Source organism: Xiphophorus hellerii, chromosome 7 (genome assembly GCF_003331165.1).
Source record: "Xiphophorus hellerii strain 12219 chromosome 7, Xiphophorus_hellerii-4.1, whole genome shotgun sequence".
NCBI classification, from domain to species: domain Eukaryota; kingdom Metazoa; phylum Chordata; class Actinopteri; order Cyprinodontiformes; family Poeciliidae; genus Xiphophorus; species Xiphophorus hellerii.
Genome location: NC_045678.1, coordinates 26,091,631 through 26,102,614, shown reverse-complemented (window position 1 = coordinate 26,102,614; position 10,984 = coordinate 26,091,631). Strand labels below are relative to the sequence as shown.

The window sequence follows — 10,984 nt, the reverse complement described above, 5'->3', positions numbered from 1 at the left end:
CAGTGTAATGGTGATGGTAATGAAGTTTATTCATTATATTAAAATGAGAAGTGGAAAGACGTGATGAGCGGTTCATGTTTTTTCTAAAACAATTGCAGTTTTTCATTTAATGTTCAACTGTAAATGCTTTATTACATACAAACACCACCAGCCTTGGACCAATATGGTATGTTGGATGCTTTACAATACAGAGGGGATTATAGGGCACAGGCTCTTGAGAGAGATGTAAGCTGAAAGTGATGGTTTAAATGTTAAAGTTATTTCCAAACAGATACATGAGAGAATCTAAATTGGTCTGGCATTGCCTACAAGAAATATTTTTCTCTAGATTTAATATGACCTAAATGTGGCTAAATGGGCTGATAACTTTATGCAATGTTTGATCCACTTGATGTAAACTTCAGTATCATATTAGTAGCATCCCTTTTATGTGAGGCACAACCTTTGGCATCCAGCTTAAGGTCTACTTAGAAGAGAAGGTTTTTGGTACAAATTGATTGCTGTGACATTGTTGTAGTGGGAATCCAACAGTACATCATCTACAGAAGTCGAACTCCTGGAATGCTGCAATCATTCAGTCGGTGACCTCCAATCAACTGAGCCATGAAATAAAACCTTTATATGTATTATAGTCATCTTGTTATAATTACAAGCAGCTCCAAACCTGAGTAGTCATGGTATAGCTTCTTCTTTAAACATACAAAAGAAACATATGTACATTTATCTCCATTTTTTTGTAAACAGCAAGTTAAGTGCTCCTCTCTCACATCCCTTTGATGATTGAAACATGCAAATCAAATGCAGTTTAAGTATAAAAAAGGAAACCAAGACCAGAAAATAATTTTGGAGATGGAACTTTACACCTAAAAAAAATATTGCATCCATTAACAATATCAAGTGGAATTCCAGAAAACAAACTAACTCATCTCCAGCTGGTCAGATAACTTCTTCCATATAATCACACAATAGATTTAAATTACTAAAAAACAAAAACAAACATGAAAATGAAGAAAGTGCACCTTCCATGCTTTTATAGAACTTGTAATACTTGTCCTCTCATATGGAGGTCTTACAACGTGAAGATGGAACCTTTCCCCACCCTATGCATCCACGTTTGCAAATTCTTCCACCCATTCGAGGAGAAAGTGAAAACTGAGCAGCAATTCGACATTAACAAAGAAAGGACTAAACGTCGCAGCCCCGAGGTGCGACAGGAAGCATAATTATTCATCTTTCTTATCTCTCAGAAACAGAGAAGTCCAACAATAATTATTTGCAGCAACGCTTTCTGCCTCTCAGTAAAGGGTTTATATTCACAAAGTGTTATTTTCTTAGGGCACTTGACAAAGAGGTCAGCATAGTCTTCAAAGTCTCAGTGGTCGGTAGTTTGGTGCCAGTTCCATGTGCTGCAGAGCGTCGGACTCAGTGTCTCTGCTCTCCCACTTCATGTGGCGATTCGCCAGGAGGGAGGAACTGCTGAGAGGTCCGCAGCCCACCTGGGTATGACAGGAGGGGAGGAGGAGAGACAAGAATAAGGAGGAAGAGGAGGAGGGGAGGGGAGGGAAGTTAGCCACAGAGCTGCGAGCCGGACAAGACACACTGCAGTACAGGACAAGAGCGAGGAGGAGGAGGAGGAAAGGGGGAAGAAAAAGATGGAGTACCTGCAGCACTAGTGCCACTCTTGGAGATTTTGCTCACTTTGGAGCAGGAAGTCGAGGATGAGGGGTGATGGTTGTGGCCGCCCTCGGCGTAGGCCCTCTTTCGTGATGACGACATCAAAGTGGCAGACGAGGGATGACCAAGGGTAGTTCCTTCCATTGCCACCATACCAGGAGGAACTCGTAGCACACCTGCAGCCTCAGCGGCCCCTCGCCCGTTGCCGCTGTGCTTGTGGGGGCGATGGAGGTTGTGCTCGGTGCTGCGATGCTTCTCCTTGCTCACCAACGGGCTGGAATGTTTGCTCTTGCTGTTGTTGGCAGAAATGCCTTCATCTGATGAGCTGTGCCGCTCCGATGAGGAAACTTTGATCTTCATCTTGAACTCATCTTTGATTGGTTGTCCGCTCTTTTCTGGCGGAGCGTTGCTGCTGGACCCGGGGACAGGCAGACGAAGTTTGAGCAAAGCTTTGTCTCCATGATGGCGTCTGTCTTGCCCTGAAGAAGTTGAGGAGGAAGGGATTTTCATTTTCAGAGGGGAAGGTGTAGTGCTGCCGCTGTGGGAGGCTTGATGAGGCTGTGCATGTTTTCTATGTTCTATGTGGGTAATGTTTGGTGGTGCATAGGTAGAAGAGGAAGTCAAGTCGCCTTTTACGTCACAGTCCATTAGGCCTCCATGGGGCTCTTGCCTACGCTTCTGGACAGTATACTCTGCAGAATGTTTCTCTCTGTACTTATCCAGAGACAGTTTCTGAACTAGAGGTTGACAGGAAGGAGGGTAAGCAGGCTGAGGTGTTGAGTGATGCTTGCCTGCTGTTCCTTTCTCCTGTTTAACAAGGTTTAAATCAACCGTTTTTTCAGTCTTGTAAGGCAGAGGGTGCTGGAGCAAAGAGGAAGTGGAAGTCTGCAAAGACAGCATGGATTCGTGGATGGGGATGCTGAGCGGTTCCTGTTTTATGCAGGAGGGGTAATGGCTCTGGTTAACCTGAGGCCATTCACTGTGGCTGGCTGGGTTGTACGTGGCAGCCATGGCGTCCAGAGACAACGGGACCCCTCTGGAATGCCCGGGCATGGGTACAGAAAAGGCAGCACCTGCTTTGGAAAAACTTGGGTTGGACGAGGAAACTCCAGGAAGTGCTGTATCGCCGTGGTCCTGAAGCAATGAAGGCCCAGTAAATGTGTTATCCATTGACAGCATATTTTCACTTTTGGGCTTTTTAGCAGCTTGTGTCGCCTAGAGGGCAAAGATTTGCAAGGATTTTAGTTTTAGGTTGTTTTTTTTTAAGAAAGTTGAGATGACACAATTATAAAATTGTACAAGAAGTTGGATTTTTGCACATCTTTACATTACAAGCACAACTTCTGCTTTATTTTATTGAGATTATATGTGACATACCAACACAAAACATAGCATATTGATGAAGTAGAAAGTATGATACATGATTTAGATTTTTGTTTGTAAACACATCTATGCAATTTTTTCCATCTACTTCCCAATTGTGTTGGTCACATGAAACCTCAAAAATACAGAGTAGCTTATGTGTCAGTGAAATGGTTAAGAGATGTGAATTCTTCTCCAAGGCAGTCTAATCTAAAAAAATTATAGTACTGTAATGTCTTACCCTCCAATTCCGTATTCTCTTCAGTCTGCTTGGAGTTTTCTCCAGAATCTGCAGAAACTCATGCGTCAGCTCTGAAAGTTTAAAAGATAAAGATTATAAAACATTTTAGAATTAGTTTTGATTCCTTAAGTTCCTTAAATAACTAATAGTAAATCTCAGATGTAGGTAATAGTATGACTTCACCATCAAGCAGCTCCAGAGTCACCGTGCTGTCCACGTACTTCCACCAATGTTTCCCATCAGTGGAAACCGGAATCTCCCAGTTGGACCACTTGCAGGCCAGATGTATGCATACACAGGCGATCACTGTGGGCTTGTACTGGAGGCAGAAGGTAGTGAGGTGCAAACTGCAGAACGGGTGAGGGTGTATAAGGGAGGCCACGGGAGGTCAAAATCCATCCAACATGTTGAGAAGAGAGGAAAAACACAAGAGGGAGCAGACAGATTTAATATACTGTTGGTGTGGGGTCAAAATGGCAGTGAAAGCAATTTAAGTGTTTTGATACAATAAAAGGACTTAAAAAATCTAACTGTGTTTAATTTCCTACAAACCAAACCTCCTAACAGTTAAAACATTAATAATAAAAATGACAAGGTAAGCGTGAAGTGTGCTGGTTTGGTATTAATAGGAGACTTTTACCCACCCAATCACTCACTTAATACAGATGAGACAAACTTATGACAAAAATTTTACTTGCAAATTATAATAATAAATAATGTTACTTGTATTACACGATATCATATTTAAATAACCACACTTTTTACTCTCATTTCAAATTTATAGTAAACAGGTCTACAAATATATTAAAGGTTTTCGAAGACAGAGCCACTTTCCTGGTATTTTTGCTAAGTAGTAGACTTTTTTGCTCCTTGTCGAGAACACAGAAGACAATAAAACAAAAAAATCAGTAAACATTCCTTTTCTGTTTCTGTAATAAGGAAAAGTATAAATTTCTGTGTTTTGGATTTATGTCAATTTACAAACCCTCTTCAATAAAATCCGATACTTTAACTATTGTAGTTTTATGATTGAATATATAAAAACAAAGGAAAAAAATCTATATATTTTTGTGACCTATCAGGACTTTCCCTTGTAGTCTATTGTTGCAAATTTGCCTCAAACCACCAAGGAGGGGTATGTATACCTCCAATGGCTGAATATCAGAGGTAACATGGAAAAACACTTTTCTATAATATTACAGTTTGGGTTATGCTTTATTTTCAGCAACCGCCTGTGGTGGTGGGCGCCAAATTAATACCAATGTTAAATTGTGGTTGGGGTGCAAATGGGCACACTGTAAAGACTGAACAAGTTTTAACCCATTTTTGGCCAAACTCATAGCAAGATAGCTACAAATGCATCTGTTTTCATACAGTAAAGTTACTAAAACGACCAATCTGCTATAGGCAGGATATCTACTAGTCAGAACCACAACATACATCTTCAAGAAAATCTTAGTCCTCCTAAATCTAATTTAGTACATGTTGAAAAAAGTGGAGATGAATGGAGTTAGTAAGTCAAGCACATACAGAAGCTCAGTCAGGATAGAAAATGATTCAGAAACTGCCACCAAAACATTGACATCAAAACAGTATCTAAATAATACCAACAATTTGTGTCTTTTTAGCAAAGTGAAGGCTAGTTAACATATTGGTGATAAACACTATTTGTAGATATAAAATAGCCAGCGAGGATTTACTGTAAAGCCCAATGAATATAATGCGACCTTAACTGGTACATAAAAGAAGCAGCAAGCACAACAATAGTAAATAACTTCAATCCAGAAAGTGGCTTTTATGATCCAGTAGAAACACTTAGCTCTGATTTTACTCCCTGAATTTTAAAGTAGGGGGTAAAATAAGCACCTATTGTACAAACAGCTTAAATGTATAATGATTTCAGTAGAAAAGTTTTTAATCAAACTCACAGTATGGTTCTCTGAAAATATTCACATCCATGTAGATGGAGATAAACACAAAGTCTGAAATATTGTGATTCTGGTAATATTTTTAAAGGTAATCTAGTTTGTACTTTTACATGTTAGGACAAAATAAAAAATAATCTGAATCAGCATGAAAAAATGTATATACTTCAAAGTCGTCTCCAAGTCATAGGCTATATCATAACCATTAGTGAGCAACAGGTATAGAGCAGTCTTCATCTAGATAATGTGAACACTGAACTGTTACTAAAGATAATTTATAAGTGCCTTTTCACCACCTACTTTAAACCAACCCTTTAAGGACCCAGTTTTTGTTAATCAAATATGTAACAATGGAAATGAATTGAAAAACCCCTGCTAGAGGTAAACCAATTACAACTTTAAGGTCCTTAATGAGTCAGTACTTCCTGCTTTCTTGAATTTTAGGTTTGTAATATATAAATATTGCATAGCTAGGAAAAAAAGGTGTTTAGTGGCACAGTTAAAGTTTAACAGAATTTTTTGGGCAATAATACAACAACATAACATGAAAAGAAAACTTTAAAAAGTTATCTGCAGTACTTACCGGAAGGACCTCTACGAGAAATGTTTACATCTGTGAAATCTTTAGCTGATATTCAGGCTACCAGAGTGTCTTTCGCTTAGAATTATGCACTTTTTCGCAACCGAACAAACATGTGGTTTTCAAGCGCACCACTATACTTCACATTTTGCATTCAACCCATCTGTGCCAACACTTGGTCCCTTGTACAATACACCGCACTGCGACTGGGGCCGGTAACGCTACAAGCCACCATGTCCCGCTACCTCTGGGGAAGGGAGGGGAGCCGAGGGGAAGGGAGGCAAGCGTCCCAACAACCACCAGTGCAAGTAGGGCCCGTTGGACACTGAAAGGGTACCCTGCATTACAGGAAGCTATGGTGTGCAGTCAAAGTGCAACAAAGGAGGGGCAGGATAACAACCTGTTGGTAGCCATGAAATAGGAAGTCTGTGCCAGATCCTTGCTTGCTGTAGAATGGAGACAAAAAGGAAACAAGACAAAAACATAAAAGAAATATTAGAATTGTTGCAGACAAATGTAATTTAACTTTATGTTTAGCATTCTTATCCTAATTTCCAGTGCACATATTGAGCCAAGATCCAGACTGGGGAAGCAAATTATTGTTCTTTATTCTGTTTTTACAAATTGAATTTACTTGAACTATGTTGCACATAAATTCCATTATTGTAGGACAATAAAGGATATTTCTAAATAAGTTTAATGGCCAAAGTTATATTTTTTGTTCGTTCATTTTATCAAAACTGGTCTCTTGTAAACGAGATCTTGGACCTCAATAAGACAACCTGTATAAATAAAGGTCAAATAAAGAAGTCGTCGACCAGTAAACGGAAACATATATTGTTTAGTTGTAAGAAAATCATTGCAAGATTCTGCAGTTTATGTTGTGAATCCTAAGCTAGAACATTTTAAACATTGTAAGAGTATTTCAGAACGTGATTGAAGAACATAAAGTTGTGTGAAAGATGTACAACAAAGATTAAATACCAGGTTCTAAAATGACATAAATCAAGACCAAAGGGTAAAAAAATAAAACTATTTTCTTCACCACAATTTTTAAAATCAAAGATTAACCATTTTTGACATAATTGTTGTTGAATAAATAATGACTAAGTGGATTCTACTTAAAGACAGACTTAAATAATATCCTGGTAAAGGCCACATGCTTTCCAGATATATATATATATATATATATGCATACACACTAATTTGAAAGAACTCAAAGGTTAAACTGTTTCAAAGCAATTAAGTCTCAGTCTTGGCCCAACAGGCACTGGCGAACTTTCTGAGGAACAATATGTCACACAACACAGATGATTAAAAACCATTGTGGTCATTAAACCATTAAATCAGCAAGGTTTTCACCCTCACCCCCACCCACATCTGAGGTGGGGAGAAACAAAAACAAAGAAGGAAGCCTCTACCTCGCACTAGCTGGGTACATTTCACCACATCAGTGTGTGGGTGATCAATAGTAATTTCAAAGCCTGGAACAAAATACATAACAGGTGAGATCAACACATACACAGTTGGGAGGTGACATGTCATTTAATGGCAGAAAAAAAATAGACAAATGTTTTTCTATAAGCGGCCAACTTGGGTTTTCCTTATGCATAAAAAATGTTTAATTAGAAAATCAGTGGGAGAAAATCAATCAAAAGTGCCTCAACCAAATCCACAATGGAGGACAAAATGTGTCAAAAGTAGCAGAAAAGAGTCCATACAGTTTTTGTCATATCATAAAATGTTTTAAGTCATACAAAGAAATCTCTTGGCTCGACTTCCAGAAAATGACATATCACCTTTACACAATGCATTTACAATATGACAATAATATGGTAACCACAGAGTAGATGATATAACATTGCAATCAAAAAATTGATACACTGAAAAATAAATGATCATTAGACCCTTACTTGTTACCATTACCAAAGTTATAGAAAAAGCTCTCAAGTCATCCACTCCAGTCACCATTACTTACCCAGGTTCTGCAGCACAATGGATTCAAGTATCACCAGCTCTTGAGCTTGCTGGAGGTATGCCTGAAGTTTGATAGACAATCATTACAACACAATTGTAATGAGTCTATTAATTTATTCCCCTAACAAGTGATTTAAAATGGCCAAACAGCTCTACAGCTTGGTTTAGTCATAAAGTGAGCGGTGGTAATCAGTGGGTGCTTGGTACACACCAACTGCAAGCCAGGGCAGAAAAAATAAGACCCCTTAAATATGGCAGCAGAAAGTGGCACAGCGATTTATACAAAGGTGAAACCATGACCACAGAGGAAAAACGGGGAGGGAGAAAAAAAAACAGCTTCCAACCTTACAGTATCCCAAAATACCAGCACTTACGTTACTTTTCGTGTCTAGAGGAGATTCCTGTGGATTTAAGCAAGCATGTGCTACTTTAATTACATGCTCAAGCTTCCGGGGTTGCTCTTCCACTTTTGCAGCCAAAAATAGGGTGGTTGGAGATATTATCTGCAAAAGACAGCAACACATAAGAATATAGAACATAATGTATACTCAACAAACTGACTGAATCATCGTAACTTGGAATACTTACATTTCTATGGAATTTGGTGAAAGAATGTTGCATATAAAATCTATGCATGTAAACAATTGCTGTGTTTATTGTCAGTTGAGAGCTGGATGTTATGTCAAGGAAAGTTTTGTTTAATATTTGGCTAAGCAAGCAAAGTAAAGAACAATGAGTTAAATAATACATTACCAATATTAACCCTGGATTACAGAGGAGTCTGTTAATCAGCAAGGTCCATTAAAATGATCCATATTTTCTCAAACCAAAGCATTTTCCACACTTCAAAACAGCAAGAACATTTAGTTAATAATTGATTATATTCAAGTAACTGCTGATCCATCTCTACATAATGTAAAATATACCCCAGGTTAGCTGAAACAACAGTCTTTAAATAATTTGCAGTTTATAAGGAAAAAAACTAAATTCAGAGCAGTGCAACCTCCCAATTAATCTATGATGAAGATGCAGAGTCATTAAGAACAAAGGAGGTGAGTCAACATGAGCATGTCCACTAGAAAATTTTGACACCCCCGTCAAAAAAAAGACAAATCTACCTGTAATGAACTTGATAACTTCTGCAGAAACCAAACCTAAAGATATGCTTGGTTTAAGTGAAGCATATACGATGGCATATTTCTTACATTGTGTGTATTCTTACATTGTGTGTGAATTGTGAGACAGTTATTTTTTGTTTTTAAGCATACGCACTGACTGATGGCACTTTTTAAATTTCGTTGTTCTTGTGACAATGACAATAAAGATTTATCTTATCTATCTTATTGTAGTGCACTGCAATGAGTCATGACAAGAAACGCTGGCCATCTTCTGTACTAATGAAACCCTTACAGCCTACCTGTAGATCAGTCGGGAACAAGAGACTATGAGTGAGGCTTTTATTTTAAATGTGGAAGTGTTTGCAAGTGAAATATGACTTGTCAAACCAGTCTGTGTTTATTGACCATGGACAAAATATATGTGCACCACCAGTTACAATAGATGAAGCTGGTTCATGCACAGCCTGGAATTTGTTTTTTGATACCAGTTTTTAGCATTGTGTTGAAAGTGAGTGTTGAATTTGAAAAGGACACCCAGAACAACATGCTGTTTGAAATAATGCACAAGCCATTACATACCCAGAGCACCGATTTTCTTGCTGAGTGACAAATACTGTGTGCTCATTCTCTCCCTTTTGAGGCCACTATGTAAGGTAAGTAAACAAGACTTACTTGATAATGGTGGGTCACAGTTTCAAGAATTTCCATGGCTAATATTTGGTAACCATGGCCAGAATATTACTGGCTGTTTATTTCTATTTATGTTAACAACAGTGAAAGTGTTACATCTCCATGTCCATGTTGATGACACACAGCTTTGTATTTTTGTTAGACCACATGCATGAATTACTTTTTTGACAATGTACAGAGAAACAGTGTAGTGAAATTAAGAAACATGATTTACCCATGGTTTTTTGAGTCCAATAAAGCCAGAAGCATGATTTCTGGCTGCTTCTCTAACTGAAACAAATATAACGGATTTTTTCAAATAAACAGTAAACAGACATGTTTAAAACGTCACGAGTTTCTGAGAATTACCCAAATGACATGGGATTCAAATCCGGAATTTTGATGAAAAAAAAAAACAACGTATTTCACAGGGCCCGTATTACGATATTACGTAATCTGAACACGTGCGACAGGGCTGGACAGCAGTCTGAGAGAGGAGTCGATAAGACGAGGAGGAAAGTTTACAGCTGAGCCAAAGGTACAAAAAGTCCAAATATCCTCGTTAGCTAAAGCAGTACTTTGAAAACACTCGGTAAATAATATACATTTAAGTCTAAAAGCTGATAAACGCATATTATTGTTTTTTAAAAATAGCTTACAACAAACACCGCATTTTAATTTCACCGTCTCCATCGAAAAAAGCCAAACCCGCCTAATGGCCTTACAGCTAGCATGTTAAACAAAAGCAGATGAAATACCAAACAATAAGGCAGAGGTTCGACCTACAAGATATAAAATATTATAAAATGCTACACTACAACGAGAACAAACATATTGAGCTAAAAAGTTCAGGCTTTAACCGTTAAACCCATTCCTGCGTTACGGCCACTAATGGGCCCTACATAAACGGTTAGCCTCCGGTTTGCTCCAGAATAAACAAGTTTAAAGGATACACGTTGAGCCTTTGACCCATGTCCTGGATCAGATTCGCCGCTTGTTGTCGGTAGGAGAGCTCCCGGTCTGATTCTACTCCACATTGGCGGGACGGGGTGTTTTCCAGCTGCTCCCGGGTGAAATACCATTTCGACGAAGAACCCCGGCATGCCGCCATTACTCTGGAACGTTCGCTTCGGCATCGAGAAAACGGATGTGAGGTCGTGTCTGCCCGAGAACTAGGCGCGATTTGGTACTTTGCTGCCTCCTACTGGCCAAAAGCTGATCAGTCATGCGGTAAAGACAGTTACACTAACAAAAAAAAAACATTAATATAGCTCAAATTTGGGCTCCAGGCTCGACTCAGTGCCATTTATTAGCAGCTCTGAGGTATTGAAGTCAGAAATTAAGTTATGTAAAATGATATGTGGTATATGTATGTAAGTTTATAGATTTCTGCCTTTCCACACCCAACTAAACACAACTCTGCTTCCCTGACGAGATT

General features: G+C 38.6%; 1 protein-coding gene across 4 annotated transcripts; it reads right to left on the bottom strand.

Annotated features, from left to right (window-relative positions):
• Window positions 1-587: 587 nt before the first annotated feature.
• Window positions 588-10,707, bottom strand: ccnt2a (cyclin T2a). 4 transcript variants are annotated; one of them, XM_032566878.1, is made up of 10 exons: window positions 10,500-10,703; window positions 8,348-8,429; window positions 8,134-8,262; window positions 7,761-7,821; window positions 7,204-7,266; window positions 6,183-6,228; window positions 3,461-3,624; window positions 3,278-3,348; window positions 1,662-2,889; window positions 588-1,496 (listed from the first exon to the last, which is right to left on the bottom strand). In XM_032566878.1, the coding sequence occupies exons 1-10, from the start codon at window positions 10,655-10,657 to the stop codon at window positions 1,423-1,425; spliced, it is 2,076 nt and encodes a 691-aa protein (XP_032422769.1). In that variant the 5' UTR covers window positions 10,658-10,703; the 3' UTR covers window positions 588-1,422. The 4 variants fall into 4 exon arrangements, 3 of the variants coding, with proteins under 3 accessions (XP_032422769.1, XP_032422768.1, XP_032422770.1); XM_032566877.1 differs by having other exon boundaries at window positions 588-2,889; XR_004339818.1 differs by lacking the exons at window positions 588-1,496; window positions 1,662-2,889; window positions 3,278-3,348 and having other exon boundaries at window positions 5,786-6,228; window positions 10,500-10,707.
• Window positions 10,708-10,984: the final 277 nt, after the last annotated feature.

Bases quoted from the DNA above. Each gene is read 5' to 3' on its own strand.
- ccnt2a (XM_032566877.1), bottom strand. From the start codon at position 10,657: ATGGCGGCATGCCGGGGTTCTTCGTCGAAATGGTATTTCACCCGGGAG. The intron at 7,267-7,760 runs GTAAGTAATGGT...ATTTTGTTCCAG, and splicing joins CATTGTGCTGCAGAACCTGG to GCTTTGAAATTACTATTGAT. The intron at 3,349-3,460 runs GTGAAGTCATAC...TTAAACTTTCAG, and splicing joins GACTCTGGAGCTGCTTGATG to AGCTGACGCATGAGTTTCTG.